At 42.5% G+C, this 18,773-nt stretch overlaps 1 protein-coding gene across 1 annotated transcript in view; it reads left to right on the forward strand.

The window, feature by feature from the left end:
* Window positions 1–18,773, forward strand: part of GAS2 (growth arrest specific 2) — a 242,727-nt gene that overhangs the window by 95,932 nt on the left and 128,022 nt on the right. Inside the window, exon 4 of the mRNA XM_060262743.1 lies at window positions 18,263–18,404. Coding sequence (XP_060118726.1) covers window positions 18,263–18,404 — 142 coding nt within the window. The remainder of the gene's footprint in view (window positions 1–18,262; window positions 18,405–18,773) is intronic.

Raw genomic sequence — 18,773 nt, forward strand, 5'->3', positions numbered from 1 at the left:
CAGGGAATAATTGTACGTGATGACCCACCAGTTGAAAACAATGGCCTACTATAACTGTTGTACATATTCTAGACCAGGGGTGTTGAACTCATTTGTTATGAGGGCCAGATCTGACATAAATGTGACCTTGTTGGGATGGGATGGGCTGTGTTGGGTCAGGCCATATGTGTACTTATTTAAGATTAGCTAGCAGAGATATGAACTTTTTAAAGGACACAAACACGACTACAGATTTTTTTTTTAAAAAAACTTAAAATAAAATATGCTTAAAATATTAGCACTTGTTGGTCTTAAAGGTACTTTCATTGTATTTCTCCCATGGGATCCAGGGAACTGGGCAAAGGAAGTTCTGGCTCTCCCCCCATCCTTCCCAGGGGACCAGGAAGGAGCCTCAACCAATGGAGAAAATCAAGGTTTTGTTCTGTAGCTCCTGTGTGATTCAGGAAACCTTGTAAAGCAATTTGAAATGCAGAAGGAAGCAAGAGAGAGGGAGAAAGAAGCAGAAAAGAGCCACTTGCTCAAGGGCCTGATAGCCTTCCAGGGGCCTGATCTGGCCCCTGGGCCCCATGTTTGACACCCCTGTTCTAGACCTTTGAACCATCTATGTTTACACTTCACTGAAAAGACTTGCTTCTTTGATATAGAACAGCAATTCAGGTTGAATAAAAGATGTGTGCTATGTCTTAATTTTGATTACTTTACTTTGTGAATTAATATAGTAGGAGTCCAATATTGGACTCCTACTTTGTTCCACTGCTTCAGACCATCACAGGTGCCCACTTGGATCTATGTGAATGAATATGTTTTTGAATTCTTTGAAAACAGAGCAGGAGATGTTCACTCCCTTACAGAATAATTTCAGAGTGTATTGAGGGGCAGTTCTGTAGTCTTTTTATGTACAATAACCCCATTTACTTACCTACTTGCTTACTTTTGATGCCACCCTTCGCACAAGTGGGCTCAGGGGAGGTCACAACAGTAAATTACAAAGCTTTCTATGCCACCCTTCCCATAAGTGGGCTCAGGGGAGGTCACAACGGTAAATTACAAAGTAAAAACATCACTATGAGCATAGTTAAAATATTTAAAACAGTTAAAATAGTTAAAATTTGTGGGCCATACAAAATTATCAGCTTACAAAACAGTGCTCCGCCGAGGGAGAACTTTTCAGGCTGACAAAATTAATGCAAATAATTAATGCAAATAATTTGAAGTCATGTGGGGAGAGCCTAATTTGACACACACACACCCATATAGCCCACTGCCCTAGGGAAATGCCACGATCCAGGGCTTTTTTGTAGAAAAAGACCAGCAGGAACTTATTAGCATATTAGGCCACATCTCTAATAGCTGGATCCCACCCTCCACCCCTTCCTCCCTTCATGCAAAAACTGCAGCTGCTCCCGGAAGATCTTTAAAGGCAACCACATACCCCAGAAGCAATCCTTCACAAAGCCCACCACTCTGTGTGTGTGTGTGTGAGAGAGAGAGAAATAAAGAAATTAGGGGGAAACTTACCTAAACTGTAACAGCCAGGTCCCAGATCCCAGGGAGGCCATAGTGTGGCTGGGCCCTGTGATCCCTGCTGGTCAGCCGGGCCCCAGGGAGGCTGCCACATGGCTTGGCTCAGCCCAGAAATCCCTGAGGGCCAGACCAAGTGATTTTGAGGGCCGTAAATGGCGCTTGGGCAGGACGTTCTGCACCCCTGTTTTAAAAGGTGGGCATTGTACAGATAACAGTTCAACAGTCCTAGAGCTGGGAGTGGCTGGACTGTAGCCAAGCTATGGAGGTCTTATTAATAGCATAGAATTTAAAGCTGCAGTAGGGAGGCCAACTGGTGAACACCCACCACCTCAACTGAAGGCCTGGTGGAACAGCCCTGTTTGCAAGCCCTACAAAACTGTAATAGGTCTCACAGGATCCAAATCTCAGTCAGGATCATGTTCCACCAGGCTGGGGCCAGAACAGAAAAAGCCCTGGCCTTGGTTGAGGCTAAACAAATATCCTTCAGGCTGGAGACAACCAGCAAATGGTGGTCTGTGGAGCACAAGGTTCTCCAGGGCACATACGGGAAGAGTCGGTCCCTTATATCAGTCCCAGACAGCTTGGACAGGGCTTTGGAGGCCATGGCTGGGTGGTCATCACCAGCTCCTTGAAACAAATCTGGGACTTTAAAGATCATCACCAGCTCCTTGAAACAAATCTGGTACTCAGTTGGTAGCCAGTTCAATTGGTGGAGCACCAGCTGGATGTGTGCCCACACAGACATCACAGTCAACAGGTGTGCCACCGCATTTTGCCACAGCTGGAGTTTCTGGATCAGCCTCAAGAGTAAACCCTTGTAAAACAAGTTACAGTAACCAAGCCTGGAAGTGACCATTGCATGGGTCACTGAACCAGCTGCCTGATCTGTTGTAGATAATTAAAAAAGCAGAACTGGTAACTGTGGTGACCTAGGCCTCCATAGAAAGTGAGACATCCAGAGTCATCTTTAGGCTCCTATCCTTCTGGGCCAGCACCAGTGGTGCCCTGTCCAAGGTCAGGAGCCTGATTCCTGAATCTACTCCTCCCTGACTCAGGTACAAGACCTTCATCTTTGTTAGATTTAGCTTCAGCCAATTCTGTCATAACCACCCAGCCACAGCCTCCAAAGCCCTGCCCAAGCTGTCTGGGGCAGAGTCAGGGTGGCTGTCCAGCAACAGATAGAGCTGGGTGTCATCAGCATATTGATGGCTACCTAGCCCAGGCCCCTGGACCAACTGGGTGAGGCTGTAAACAGATGTTAAACAACATTGGCAAGAAGATTGTTCCCTGCAGCACATTCTAGTGGGTATTGCAGAGAGACCCTCTCATTGAGCGCCACCTTCTGTTCCCAACCATGGAGGAAGGAGGAAAACCATTGTAGGGCAATCTCCTGAGCTCCTATGTCAGCAAGGTGGTGGTTATACCTGCAATTACCATTTTTGGACATTTTCATCAGGTTCTCTACTTACTATAGGACCTAGCCCCCATCTGTCCTCCCACAGCATTTTGGGCAGCAATGAACTTCTTTTTCTGTACTCCTGTGCCAGAACCATAGGTGATACGGTTACAATCAATTCATCAGAGATCAAGTAACACAGAGAACCAGAATGGTTGTAACAACATTACCTTGGTTGCAAAGTTTGAGTAGTTCATTGCTTAAATAAACTCTTGGGCAGTCCAGCCCTTTGTGACCATCCACCTTCTCCAGTGCTGATGTTCGTTTTAATTTTTGTGTGTGCCTGTTTGCTCCTGCTTCTCAGGCCTGGTGCTAGGGGTGCTCGCGCCCCTAGGCCGAGCCTCTAACTCCCACTCCCCCAGTTTTGTATTTGCGCACAAAGCACGCATGCCCAGATGACATCACAGTCACGCCCTCAGACTCTTCTGAAGCCTCTCGAGCCTTGGGAGGCTTCGGAAAGGATGGGGCACGCTCTGAGCCAGTCGGCTTGGCTCAGACTCTTCTGAAGCCTCCTGAGCCTCAGAAGGCTTCAGAAGAGTCGGGGGGAGGGTGGGCACACTCCGAGCCAGTCATCCGAAGCTGTCATCCCACCCTCCCCACAGCTGAAAAGATGTTGGCTTCCTCCCCCACCCTCATGTGTGTATGTGTCCCCGTGTCTGTGGTGACTCAAAGCCCTGAAATAGGCCCAGAATGGAGATAAAGCAGAATAATTATTGGGGGTATGAAGGGACATAATGATGGTCACACAGATGCTGAAGCTCATCATTCCTTTTGTTTGCAGTGCATTGTTTCTGTCTTTTCCTGTCATTTTCAGCCTTGCATTGTTTACCTTCAGTGTGAGCTTGTGTTGTGATCTCTTTTGGGGGCCTGGCCTGGTTGTGCTATAGTATATCATAGAGTATGCACCTCAAGGTCACCATTTTCTATAGAGGAACTGATCTGACTTCAACTTTCCATCTTCTCTCCCCTCCCTGCAGCCTTTACCTTGGAAAAGCACAATCTTTCTCCATAGTGTGGACCAAAGCAGGAAGGAAGTGACCTCAGCAAGGTATAATGACACAGAGTCCACCCTGCAATGTAGCCATTTTCTCTAGGAGGACTGATCTCTGCCATCTGGAGAGCAGTTGTAATTCTGACTGATCTCCAGCCTCACTTGGCAATTGGCAACAATGGTTTCCTGGAAGAAATGGCTGGTTTGAAGGGTGAAACCTATGGCATTGTACCTGAGTTCCCACCCCTCCTCAAACCCCACCTTCTCCAATATCCACTCCTCAAATCTCCAGGAATTTCCCAACCTGGAGTTGGCAACCCTATCTCCTTCCCAGCCAACCATCAACCTACCTTTATCGGTCCCTCTGACTTCAGCTTTCCATCTCCTCCCCCTCCCTGTAGCCTCTACCTAGGAAAAGAATAGTCTTTCTCTGCAGTGAGGACCAAAGCAGCGTACATCATTCTCCTCTCCCCCTGCACAACAACCCTGTTAGGTAGGTTAAGCTGAAAGTCTATGACTGGTCCAAAATAACCCAGTCAGCTTCCATAGCAAGAATCTGGGTGTGGCAGACCCTGCCCTGAAGCACTAACTCCTATGCCACTCCGGCTGTTATAGAGGGGCTGCTGCTGAACAGGAGCAAGGCACCAGGCCTAGGATAGCCAAACTCCAAGAGGAGCCTGAAGATTTCCTGGTATCACAACTGAACTCTAAACAACAGATCTCTCTCCCCCTGCTTTGGAAGGTGGACTCTGTGGCATTATATTCAACTGAGGGTTTTTAAAAAATATTTTCTGCAGTTGTTTTGCTCCCTCTAGTGGTTAATGTGATACTACATCTCTGTATGTCTGTCATACAGACCTATAGTTTAAATCTCCAGGGAGATATGCTGAACAGCAATGCAATATCGAATCAACCTCTAGGGGGCAGCAAAACACAGGTGAGGAAAATGAGAATGCAGAAGAGCCCAGAGCAGAGGGGAGCAGAGACACAAGATGTAGTAGCTGAGCCTCTGCTCTTCCCCTTTCTTTCCAGGTTTGCTTTTCAAGCCTGAGTTGCCCAGATATGTGAAACTATGGTGCCAGTTAAGGATAAGAGTCAAAGAGCTCTTGGCCTGAGGGTCCTGAAGACTGAGTTGCTGCAAATTTGGGGCCACCTTTTTCACCTGTTGATGTTGCTGCCCAGTCTGTGCTTCTGAAGTTAGCTCAGGGGAAATACTTCTGAGTATGTATAGCTCTACTCCTTTACAACTTGTACTGTAATTATGTAAATACTATCATTAATTAACCCTATGGTTGCCAGCCATTGGATGGTAATTGGTGGGAGACTGAGGAGGTGGAAAAATGGGGGAGACACCTTTGGCAGGAAGGTGTTGCATTGCTTCTGGAGGAAACCATAGAGTTTCTGTTGAGTACTAGAATGGAAACAAATTTGCGAACGTTCCCATTGACAACTCTTGTTGACTTTGTAAAGCCTTGACAAAGCAGACTACAAAATGAGACAGCATAGACTAGTTGGACTCATCATGATTTGGGAATTTAATTGGACTTTCTGCAAGACATTGATATGTTGAACTGTGCCTGAAACAGAAGATTTCCCGATTGCACAAGGTTTTGGTGTTCGATTATACATTATTAAGATTCACCTGTTGGTTGTATGTGGAGCCTCTATTTCTTGTCATACATTGATATTGTAGACAGTGTTAATTTGAAAGGTGCTGTACAGATATTCAGACGTGAATGAACTTTACCAGAACTTATATAAAATAAGAGAATTTTTGGCCAACAACAGATGACCGGTTTGGGCGGCTTGAAGTTGCCCTGAAAAGAGCCAGCCGGAAATAGAGTGCCCCAGAGGTTTTGGAAGGCGCTTTGGAAAGTGGTGGGTCGTGGGCACCCAGGGAACATCTGGAATGCTCACTTTTTCTCTGGGTGCTTCCTGGCCTTCCAGATGGCCAGGGAGGCTACTTGGAAGCACCCCAGCGAAAAGGCACCACTTTCAAAGTGGTGCCTTTTTGAGCCAGCTCCCGGCAAGCCAGGGGCGGGACAGGGATGGGAGGCAGATGTGTGCATGTGGATGTGCTTTTTTGGTCCATCTGCCTCCCATCCCTGAGGTGGCTTTAAACGGCCATCTGTTCTCACCCTTTATTTCAGGTTGGTGTGAGGCTGTGGAGCCGGTTGACTGTTTTTTTTTTCCAAATCATACCAACAGTGGCTGCTTTGAAGAGTGGACTATATGGCATTATGCCCTGCTGATGTTCCTCCCCAAATCCCCCTCTCTCCAGGTTACACACCCCAGATTTCCAGGCATTTTCCCAACCCAGAATTGGGAGCCCTAAGATGAAGGCAGGAGATTTCCCCATATCCACTGGGAACCTGGCATTCCTAATTTAACTCCATTTATTCTATGTGACTTCTCCTAAGACTTTTATGCTTTCCCCCTGATGATAACTGCTGCACACGTAAATTGGATATGGGACTTAATAATCTTGCTTTGTTACTTCCAATGTTACATTTATCTTCTAATTCCAATGTTTCATCATTCAGTCCTTGTCAATATCCCCTCTTTCAAGTTATGTGCTTGTGACTATGCAAAGATACCATATGGTACATACCTAGTGATAAGTGGAAGAATTATTATCAGTACGAGTATTCAATGTGATATCACCAGGCCCCACTCATGACATAATTGGGCCCTGCCCAATTAGCCTTGGGTCTGGGATGATAGGAACCCAGAGGTCTTCGTCCCCCTTCCACATACTCATATCTCCTTAATATAGGAAAAATCCAATGCACGGTTGTAGGATGGGGGAGACTTGTCTTAGCAGTAGTATGTGTGAAAAGGATCTAGAGGTCTTAGTGGACCATATGCTGAATATGAGTCAGCTGTGTGATGTAGTGGCTAAAAAGGCAAATGCAATTTTGGTTTGTATCAACAGAAGTATAGTGTCCAGATCATGTGATGTGATGGTATCGCTTTACTCTGTTCTGGTAAGACCTCACCTGGAGTATTGTGTTCAGTTTTGGGCACCACATTTTAAGAAGGATATAGACAAGCTGGAATGGGTCCAGAGGAGGGCAACGAAGATGGTGAGGGGTCTGGAGACCAAGTCCTATGAAGAAAGGTTATTATGAATTATAACAGGGAGAAATGTAAAGTTCTGCATTTAGGTAGGAAAAATCCAACGTATGGTTATAGGATGGGGGAGACTTGTCTTAGCAGTAGTATGTGCGAAAAGGATCTAGGGGTCTTAGTGGATCATACTCTGAACATGGGTCTACAGTGTGATGCAGTGGCTAAAAAGGCAAATGCAATTTTGGTCTGTATCAACAGAAGTATAGTGTCCAGATCATGTGATGTGATGGTATCGCTTTACTCTGTTCTGGTAAGACCTCACCTGGAGTATTGTGTTCAGTTTTGGGCACCACATTTTAAGAAGGATATAGACAAGCTGGAATGGGTCCAGAGGAGGGCAACGAAGATGGTGAGGGGTCTGGAGACTAAGTCCTATGAAGAAAGGTTGAAGGAACTCGCGTGTTTAGTTTGGAGAGGAGGCAACTGAGAGGTGATATGATCACCTTCTTCAAGTGCCTGAAGGGCTGACATATGGAGGATGGTGCAGAATTTTTTCTGTGGCCCCAGAAGGTAGGACCAGAACCAGTGGGTTGAAATTAAATCAAAAGAGTTTCCAGCTCGACATTAGGAAGAACTTCCTGACCATTAGAGCAGTTCCTCAGTGGAACAGGCTTCCTCGGGAGTGGTGGGCTCTCCTTCCTTTTAGGTTTTTAAACAGAGGCTAGATGGCCATCTGACAGCAATGAAGATCCTGTGAATTTAGGGGAGGTATTTGTGAGTTTCCTGCATTGTGCAGGGGGTTGGACTAGATGACCCTGGAGGTCCCTTCCAACACTATGATTCTATAACATTTTTTGCTACGGACCAGAATATCTAAGTAGAGGTGACAACAGGGACCGGAGATCATTGCTGTCTTGGATGGGCGTTATATTTCCCTCGAAAAGCTAGGTTTTGTAGCATCGGAGTGCTGCTTGACACTATAGTCACCTTAGAAAACCAGAATGGCTGAGGTGGCTTGGAGCGGTTTTACCAGCTTGGGCTGGTGAGTCAACTATGCTCATTCCTATATCAGTCAGATCTAGCCACAGTGATCTGTGCCTTAGTTACATCTATACTGGACTACTGTAATGTGCTCTCCTTGGGGCTACTCTTGAAGAGTGTTCAGAACTTCAGCTAGTGCAGAATGCTGCCTGCTGGTTGAGGCCAGCTAACATGTAGAGTTGCCAGGTCTGTGTTGGAAAATACCTGGAGACTTTGGGGGTGGCTCTGGGAGTGGGTGGGGTTTGGGAAGGGGAGGGGCCTCAACATGGTACAATGCCATAGAGTCCACCCTTCAAAGCAGCCATTTTTCTCCAGGGGAGCTGACCTCTGCCAGCTGGAGATCAGTTGTAAAAGTGGGAGATCCACCTGGAGGCTGGCAACCCTACTACCAGAAGCAATTTGACCTCCAGTACTACAGCAATTACACTAGTTACAGTTCCCAACACCGATCTGTTCCCAAGCCAAATTCAAGGTATTGCTTTGTTCTTTAAATCCCTAAAAGTTTGGAGTCAGGGTTTCTGAAGGACTATCTTCTCCCATGTGTCCCCTGTCTGAGAAGTAAGACTATAAGGAGAGGCCCTCCTGTCTCCCAAATCAAAGAAGCTCATCTGGTGGGCACTTGAGAGAGGGGTCTTCAAGTGGCTGCCTCATTGTTAAGGAACAAACTCCCCAGGGAGGTATACCTGCCCCCCCTCCCATTTTCAACTTTCAGGTGGCAGTTGAAGACACTTTGATTTAGGACTGCATTGACCAATTTAGTTTTATTTATTGTTGTTCCTAATTGAGATTTTGAATTGTGGTGTTTTTGGTGTTGTGCTTTAATTTTTATGATTTTATTCACATTGTAAGCTGTCTTGAGTTCTGCGAGGTAGAAAGGCCCCTAATAAATGTTTTAAATCAATAACGTAGGTGGGTGAGTAAATAGATAGAAAAAGCAGGTTCATGGTGTCCATTGGAAGCACGGGACACATCAAGGGGTAAATGACTAAAAGACAACTGTCTTGTTTAAAAAAGGACGAATTACTACTACATAAGCAGGAGAATCATTTATTTTGCTTGGAGCATGTATGACTTGCAGCAGTTGGATCCACTGAATTAAGACAACTGTGTATAAGACAGATGCTGTGGGAAATGCCATTGCTTTCCATAGTAAACACATGATAACATTTGGCTGTTTTGTGCACATGTATGTGCATTTTTTCAACATGGCTGAATATAAGTCTGGAAGCCTGACATCATCAAAATGAAAGATGATCTCAATCTGTCCCCTTAGTATTCACAAAATACTGGCTTTTTGTCACATTCATAATCAATAAGACAAGTAATATACAATAGCTGAAGTATTTTTTTTCTACTGTCTTTTGGAATCAGTCAAAGATTCTTGTGGTTTCTAGACAGGCTTTGGGAAAGATTGCTTAGGAATATTTTTAGTGAATCCGCAAGCCAAGCCTGGTTTGCTCTATCACTGCACTTTGAAAATGTGCCTAACTTGCTTTGGTTGGGGGCAGGGGGTGAGCATGTGTGCCATAGGCAATGATGGCTGTGTTGTGCTGCATTTCACTCTCTGAAAACTGTCTTCCGTACACAGCTTAAAGCTTATTGAAATCCCTTCTTGGCAACTCTGAACTGCAGCATCTCTCTTTAGAAAATTACATTCTTTCTGACATGTAGCAGTGGTAGAAGTCAGTGATCTTATTTGGGGGGAAGGCACTAACAGTCTTGTGATGACAAGAGGCATACAGGGCAATACCCCCTCAGAAGTATGGCATGACTCCCTCCCTGAATTCTAACTTGCTTTTTAAATAAATAAATACATAAGTAAATCTCTAGTTATTTTATTTTTTTAAATTGTAAGGGAGAATATGCAGATAACTTTTGTTCACATTTCCTGGGAATGATTGGAGAAGGGAAGCCTCAAAACAGCTGAAGCCATCAGCTAACCTTCTATTGACCAAATTCATTCTTGTTTGCTGTATTCCATAGTATTATGAATTAATGCTATATCTGAAAAAGTGAATTTCAGCAAAATAAATGCCTTTCCCCGTAACAATGTTAGCAGGAAAATTATTTTTCACCAATGGTGTGGCTGTTCATGTTAATCAGTTCAACATGTTAATCAGATTAGTTTTCTTATATTCAAACAATACAGTACGGTACAGTGGGCAGTATTTCACAGATGCACTGGAGTCCTTTTCCCTTTCACCAACAGACCTGTTGCTGCTTCTCATTCAGCAACTGATGATTCAAATAAACAGTGAGCAAATCAATCAGTCAGCTATTGGCTACATATATATATGTCTTACCATTATTGTTTATGCAAGTTTGTGTTATTGAGGTGAGTTTTTTTTTTTAATATAGCATGCACCTTTTCAGCCAGACTTATGGGAATTGTAGTACCTTTGCAGGTCTTTTAACTGCTTAACCTAACTATCTTGTGGCAGAATCAGCTTCATCTACTGGGCAGATGCAAAGAAAGTTTGTAAGGCATACTGCAGGTACTGTCTAGCTATAAAGCTGTTTAGTGATGATGTGGAAGGTAGCAAGACAAACAAAACTAATACTCAGCTCACATGGCTTAACCTCCCTGCTGTGAAATTCACAATATACCTAATGTGAAGATAATAAAGGGCTTGATATGAGGAAGAAATGCAAAATGATGATAATTTCCTAAGAAAAAGAAAGCAAAATTAAAACAAAAACAAACAAGAGATCATTGAAAATCTATATATTCTAAAACAGCTGAACAATATTTAAATTAAAAGTTTCTTTGAATACTGAGATTAACTACTCTGTTTTGATAACCCTGGTAATTCTGACATATAAGGATCATTTTCCTTTAAACTGCTGAGCATCCACCTCACCTTCACTGTTTTAGGCCTTACTAGAATTTTTATAGAAATAAAGAATAATTCCATATTTCAAGAGATTTTAAAATATGCTTTGTGTCTCCCCAAAGCAAACATTTTAAAACAAAATTATGGAACTTCTTTTGCAAAAATTATATCAATATATTTCTTTTTCCATATGATTTCACAGCACCACAGTCCCTCTCAGGGTGCAGAAGTGAACCTGACCACATTTTTCCAAGCTTACATCATCTGTTTCACTCACACTTTCACATCCTGCATTAAACCTCCTGCATGCACATCAACAAGACAGGACTGTAAAAGGAGTGTAACTGGGGAACTGTTTTTTGCGATATTTGATAGGAGCAATTGTGTGCACTGCTGTTTTAGAGTAACTGTGGCTATACTCTACAATGTCAACAAAAGTCACTTTTGCCATATGGAAACTTAATTATGTCAGGATGATCTGTTCCAAAACACTTTGGAGAAATTCAAGTCATTTAAAGAAATCTGTTTTTAAAAAGCATTTGAGAATCAAACCTTTCTTAAATAGCAGTGTTCATATTTCAGAGTTAGAACTTACAGTTAACAGATTTGAGAATAATAAAAAGGAGTTTTTAGTTATTTTTAGGTGGTTGGAAATTTATTAGGTGAGAAGAAAACATAGATATTTTCCTGCAATCTTTCAGTATAAGTTTAATCTTGCTTTCCTTTAAGGTCCTGAGTAAAATTCAGGCTCTGCCAAAATTCAAGACAAAACATCCCTTTCTTTCCCTCAGATATACAGGCATTGTTGAGGAAAACTGTGCTACGTTCAAACATCATAAGAAACTCCAGTTAAGCAGAGATCTTTTGGCCTTGGCATGAACACAGAGGTCTTTTGGCCCTGAGCATTAATGTTTTCTGGGCTTTCATGGTGTCCTTGCTCCTCCAGTCTCTTCACGCTCATGGGGCTTGATTTAACACTTCCTAATTTGGTCAAGCTACCAACAAACTGCCTTCAGATGCCTCCACAAACTGGGGCTTCACCAAACTGGGATGTTTGCAGTCAAAGGTCCATGTGCAAAAAAAGGATGGAGTGGAGTACACGAGCATGATAAAGAAGCTGTGATGGTGCCCAGTAAACTTTAGATTTGTCACCATCATAATATCTAAATAGAGCCTGTATCACAACTGTATTTGGTGACTTAGCACATGCTGAGCAACAGTAATAGAATGCCCTCTGGTACACACCTACTGAAGTTAAAAGAAGATACATGAAGTCTTCTTCCATTGATGACATTTGCCAGTGAATTGCCAGTGTGCTGGATCCTAAGACTTTTTGCTAAGTCAGAAGCCTTGCTACAGTGGAGGATGCTTTCTCCCTTCCTTGCTTAATGGAAAATAGTTGGAAAATCCACCCCATATGTGATATTTCTCTGAAGATTTTAAACTTATGTTAGTCTGGAGAAATGCCATGCATAACAAAAGGGAAGGGGATAACAGAGGAACAAAGAGAACTTCTGGCCCGTAGAAATCTTCCCTCCTAGGGCTACTTTTCATTGTATGATTGTAATATGCCATTAATACCATCTTCATGGTGTCTATTACTTTGTAGCCTTGCTCCAGCCATGTGCTTTGGCTACAGACTGCAACCAAAAAAATTTGATAGTCAGGCATGAAGACCAACTGTATTGGTAGAGGAGTGCCAAATGATAATCTAGTACATCTGCTATGGCTTACTGTGTGGATTTCTTAATGTGGCTTTATTGCTGTTTGCTTGGTTTCATCAATATATCTAATTCTCAACATGGCCAGATCTATGGATACTTAAACCCAGATATTGGAGCAATGGCGAGACAAGACATTTTTTTCTATAAATCTAAGAAAAATATTAAGTTTTCAGAAAAATCTGAATCCAAACAAAAATACATTGGAGGTTAACCCCCCCCCCCCCCCCATTACAGAAGCAGAGCCTATAGACTTAAGAGTCCCCAGGTGGGGTCAGGACTGGATCTACATTTTTTTTAAGGGGGGGCAAAATTAAAAAATGATGCCTGCTTATGGGCCATTCTATCTTATGGTCCCATAGAATACAATGGACTCCATACCCAATTTTGCAAAAAAAAAAAAAAAAGAGAGAGTATAGCATCATCTCCACATGGCTGACACAATGATGTCACTTCCGGAAGTAATGTCACTGCATCACCAACATCCCCATCCACCCTCAGAATGCACCTCAAATCCCCCAGCCAGCAATCAGAAGACACCTGGCAACCCTAAGCACCTATTATTTTAAGAAATGAATGCCCTCAGTGGTTGTTGCTAGGCAAGTGCAACAGAATGGCTAATGTTTTAGCCTTGGTTTCTGTCAGTAAAAGGTGGAGTCAAGGACCATTTATGGGGCTGTTTTAGACTTTGACTCATTACTGCTAGGCCCACCAGCAGCAACCAGGTAACTTCTCCATCCCACTTTTCTATGACTGAACTATTGTCCAACCACTCCCCTTCCCTAGACAAATAAGAACATAAGAGAAGCCATGCTGGATCAGGCCAACGGCGCATCAAGTCCAACACTCTGTGTCACACAGTGGCAAAAATGTTATATACACACATACACTGTGGCTAATAGCCACAATAATTTTATTTAGACAAATTAAAAGCCCTAAAATAGTGATACAGTATTTTAGTGTTGCAATGGTAGTTTAAGCAGATTCTCTGTATTCCCATAATTCCTTTTTAAAAGCAAGTCTCTGTCCCCCTCCCTTAAGGAGATATCCCCTTTTCCCCCTTATATCTCTGTGAGGGAAAGGACGAGATACTTCTTTTTTTTTTAATGAAAGCTGGGAATTCTTAGAATCAGCTTAAATTGTCATTGCAACACTACAGTGTACCCACTGATAATGGCTGATGATAACAGCACCCTCCCTTGAAAATCTGCATTATTTAAGACACATGAAGAAGAGAATAAATTGGCTCCACAACTGCAAAAATGCATAGAAGTCAAACATACAGAGGAGCCCTGCCCAAATTGATTCTAGTGCTTGTGGATTTAATCACTAGAAAATCAGGAGCAACTCCAGTATTTGGAAAATATCCTAGTGTTGTGTAGTGGTTACAGTTTCAGACTAGAATCTGGGAGATCCAGGTTCAAATCTTCACTCTAGTGTGGTAGCTTATATAGTAACCTTGGGCCAGTTACACACTTTCCATCTCATTTACTTCACAGAGCTGCTATAAGGATAAAATAGAGGAGAGTAGAAAACTGCTTTGAATTGCCATTGTGGAGAAAGGTGGGGTATAAATTAAGTAAATACTAAATATATGTGTAGATGGGACAGATGAAAAGGTAGGTAGGTGGGAAGGATAGAAGAGAAAAGGTAAGGATATAAGACTTCCCTGGAGGAGGGAAAGAGGAAATAATGTAGGGATGGAGATATAGAAGAAGAAAGTGAGGTACCCCCCCCCACAAGTCCTTGCAGGTTCCCCATTCAGCAGCTGGACTTTGTAACTGGGCAGTAGTTTTCCTGTGTAGAGGCTGCCAGGGATAGGGAAGGAAGGAAAGCTGAAGACAGGGGAGACAGTAAATCTTGTTTTAGGGGAACTGTAATGCTTCAACTGTTATTTAATTTGGTTTTATCCTGTTTTTGAAATGTAATTTGTTGTGAACTGCCCTGAGTCTGGCTACTGGGAATTAAATAATAATAAATTTATGTTGTCTGGTGGATGGGAAGGAGAGAAGGGAGCAAGAAAAGGGGAGAAGTGATGGGGACCGCCAGGAAATGAAAGAAATGGGTGAAGGGGGAACTGAGATGTTTCCTTGCTTGTCCCCTGCTCATGATATTATATTAGCTGCCAATAGCTGCACCCTGCATATTCATCAAACTATTGCAATTGTTACATATTTCCCCCCCAGCTGGAATAGTACATCAGCTGTAATTAGTTTGCCAGTAGACAGGACTCAGCTTGTTCAATCCCATGTTGTTTGGGGGGTTTCTCTCTTCAGTGTGTTGTGATACTTCCAAGAATTATTTGAGGATTCTTTTGAGCCCCCCCTCGCACAAACAATCTCTGTCTGGACATGGAGCTGGAAGGATTGCAGACATTATTTGTGCTTTCCCAGTGCTTGGCTTACACAAAATCTTGAATTTAATAACCAGCTCCAGAACAGAAGCAGATACTCCATAAATCACTTTAATAGCCAAGCTGCACATTATAACCATTTATTTTTGGTCAGAGTTGCTCAGGGACAAGAAGACATTGAATATTTACAGATCACTCTCCCCTTTATCTGTTTATATGGCTCTAGTAGATCCGTCTTCCTCTACTTTTGCATACAAACACTGAAGAATTTGACCAATAATTTAGTTTTCAGAGTAAAATCCTCTACAAAAATATCTAAGAATTCACAACTAAACTCCAATGCACAAGCTGAGGACCCTTGGATCCTAGTCAATCTATTTTTAAAAACTTAAACTGAGTTTAACTTGCTGCTATAATTTTGAACATGGTGTTACAACTACTGATTGTTTGTTAGTACTTGAATAGTTCATCAATGGGAATGGGCAGCAGGAGATGATCAGGACAGTTAAAAGTATTTTGTCATCCCAAGCAAATATGCTGCCTGGATGAGCAATTTGAACCTCTGCAGTGCTAGGATCAGCAGAAGGGCATAGCTTGGATTTGAGAATTGTTGTGAAGTATGCAACTTAGAATCATAGAATCATAGAGCTGAAAGGAACCTCTAGAGTCATCTAGTCCAACCCCTGCACAATGCAGGACTCACAAATTCACAGGATCTTCATTGCTGTCAGATGGCCATCTAGCCTCTGTTTAATAACCTCCAAGGAAGGAGAGCCCACCACCTCCCGAGGAAGCCTGTTCCACTGAGGAATCACTCTAATGGTCAGGAAGTTCTTTCTAACATTGAGCTGGAAACTCTTTTGATTTAATTTCAACCCACTGGTTCTGGTCCTACCTTCCAGGGCCACAGAAAACAATTCCACACCATCCTCTAAGTACTTGAAGATGGTGATCATATCACCTCTCAGCTGCCTCCTCTCCAGGCTAAACATCCCCAGCTCCTTCAACCTTTCCTCATAAGACCTGGTCTCCAGACCCTTCACCATCTTTGTCACCCTCCTCTGGACCCATTCCAGCTTGTCTATATCCTTCTTAAAATGTGGTGCCCAAAACTGAACACAATACTCCAGGTGAGGTCTTACCAGAACAGAGTAAAGCGATACCATCACATCACATGATCTGGACACTATACTTCTGTTGATACAGACCAAAATTGCATTTGCCTTTTTAGCCACTGCATCACACTGTTGACCCATGTTCAGCGTATGATCCACTAAGACCCCTAGATCCTTTTCGCACATACTACTGCTAAGACAAGTCTCCCCCATCCTATAACCATATGTTGGATTTTTCCTACCTAAATGCAGAACTTTACATTTCTCCCTGTTATAATTCATTTTATTGATTTTAACCCAGTTTTCCAGCCTGTCAAGGTCATCCTGTATCCTGTTTCTGTCTTCTTCTGTGTTTGCAACGCCTCCCAATTTAGTAACTTTTCTCCTCCAGTACTCCAAATAAGCTGAGCCCCATTGGTTAGCTCCTCCTCATTGTGCTACCAAATCCATTGTGTGAATTCTTTGGATAGACAGTCATCCCTGGAGATGATGTGGAGGCTGGAGATATTTCATGCAAATTATTGATGATGGGCATCAGAGAAGATAACATTTCCAAAGTTTAGTGTACATAATTCAAGAGGGCTTTGTTGTATAGGTAAGAGAACTATATTATAACTACATCATTCAGAAAAATGTTTTCATAATGTTATTTCTACTTATAATAGTCCAGCTTTTTCACTGAGGCAGGTTGTACCATGTAAATAAACACAATCAGTAGGATGATGCATCTTAGAAACAATGTTCCTGTTTGGTTTCAGACTTTGCAATCTGAATTCTATAGGCATGGGCTTAAACCAGAAAAATGGTGGTTCATATAGGTTTGTGGTTTGCTTGATTGTCCGAACCAGTGGTTCATGTTGGTTTGTGGTTTGTTTGATTTCCCAAAATGGTTTGTGGTTCATTTGGTTTGGAAGGTATAGAATAGCCCACTTGTGAGTTAGATATGATAAACTCACTGGGAGTCTCCAGCAGGCTCTCCTCCATCCACCATCCAAGTTTGGCAAAGGTTGGATTTGGAATGTCCGAATTATAGCTACCCCAAGCAGGTGCCCCCAGGAAAGCTCAGCTTTAGCTCTTGTGACAACTAATTCTTCTCTCTTTGTGCTGCAAAGTGAAAGCAGCTGAATCAGGGTGTCTGCACCCATAGAGCAGAATGGGAGCTCTGTGATTGGGTCCCAGAGCTGCCAATCAAGATATGGACAACTGCTGTGGGTGTTTCTAGGGCTCCTAGAAGTCCATCCCCAGCATTGCCTAGGAGTTGAATAAACTGGCATGTCTGGAAAAATGAACCAAACGAACCATCAAGGAAAAAAGGTGGTTCATTTTCCAGTTTGGGCATGGTGTGACCAAATGAACCATTTGGAATTAACCATGAACTGGCTTGGTTTGTGCTCAGACTGCAGTTCATTTTTTGGTTCATGCCCATCCCTACCATTACACACTGCTTATTGGATGTCCCATCCTATTGAGTGCATTTATTGTAATCTTTCTTGAGTCTCAGTGGAATGGTAGACTATTACAATTTAATAAGTAAAATGAATCTTTGTTCCTAGGGACCTGAGGGTTGTCTGAAAGCAGAGCACCTTGGGGAGCCTGTGATTTGGGGTACTGCATCTGCTCCATTGCAGGAGATCTTCTTTGTGTCCACTTATATTCTGCTTGTCTATTTGTAAAATAAGCAAATATTAGAAAAGCACCATCCAACTCAAGTTTTATGTTATGTAAAGAATGCTAAACACAACTTCTCACCACCCTGTTAAAGGTGAAGAGTATAACAATATTTTTGTTTTTCTTAGCCACAGTCCTCTCCTCTCACAATTATTTTTGTTTGTTACTTTCATTTTCAATTCTGAATTAATTGGGGAGCGGACGTTCTGTTTTTAGAGTGATTTTAGGAATAAAGCATCTATGGCTTATGCAGAAGGCCTGGGGTTTAATTCCTGTCATCTCCTCCTAAAGGATTTTATGCAGCAAATCCAGAAAAGGCTCATGCCTAAGGCCTTAAAACATTGCTACCAACTAAAGTAGGCAACTCAGTGCTTCATGAATCTTTGTTATAACACCATTTCATATGAGTTTGTAACAGCTGATAATAACAGTTCCTTGTCCAATGAATTAAGTTTATAATGATACAGATTTTAAATTTGTCTTATAGATAATGCCAGTGAGGAAAATTCCATGCAAAGCCAATGCACCTTCTGGATCATTTTTTGCACGGGACAACACTGCAAATTTCTTATCTTGGTGCAGAGATGTAGGAGTGGATGATACTTGTCTATTTGAATCTGAAGGTTTAGGTACGTAAACCTTGATCATCCCCATTTTAATTCTCTTGTAATATAAGGTAATTTACATATATCATCTGATCTTTTAATAATTTTAAGGGGAGCAGAATCAAATCTGTGACAATAACACATTTTAAACAAAATAATTGTATTTGGAATGGGCATTGAATGATTTCATAGCTGTGGCTTTTAGAACAATAATATGCCATCTTGCTCTGAGGCTTGGTTCAGACATAATACAAACCATGACTGATTTTAAGTATAGTTGGTTTGTAAAACCAGGATTCATGAACATTCAAATCTTGATTTGGCTCAACAAATGCATACACACACACCCCTAGCATGCAATGTGCCAAGGGTGGCATCAAGAAACAAGCCAGA

The sequence above is a fragment of the Heteronotia binoei genome, chromosome 21, assembly GCF_032191835.1.
Source record: "Heteronotia binoei isolate CCM8104 ecotype False Entrance Well chromosome 21, APGP_CSIRO_Hbin_v1, whole genome shotgun sequence".
NCBI lineage: Eukaryota > Metazoa > Chordata > Lepidosauria > Squamata > Gekkonidae > Heteronotia > Heteronotia binoei.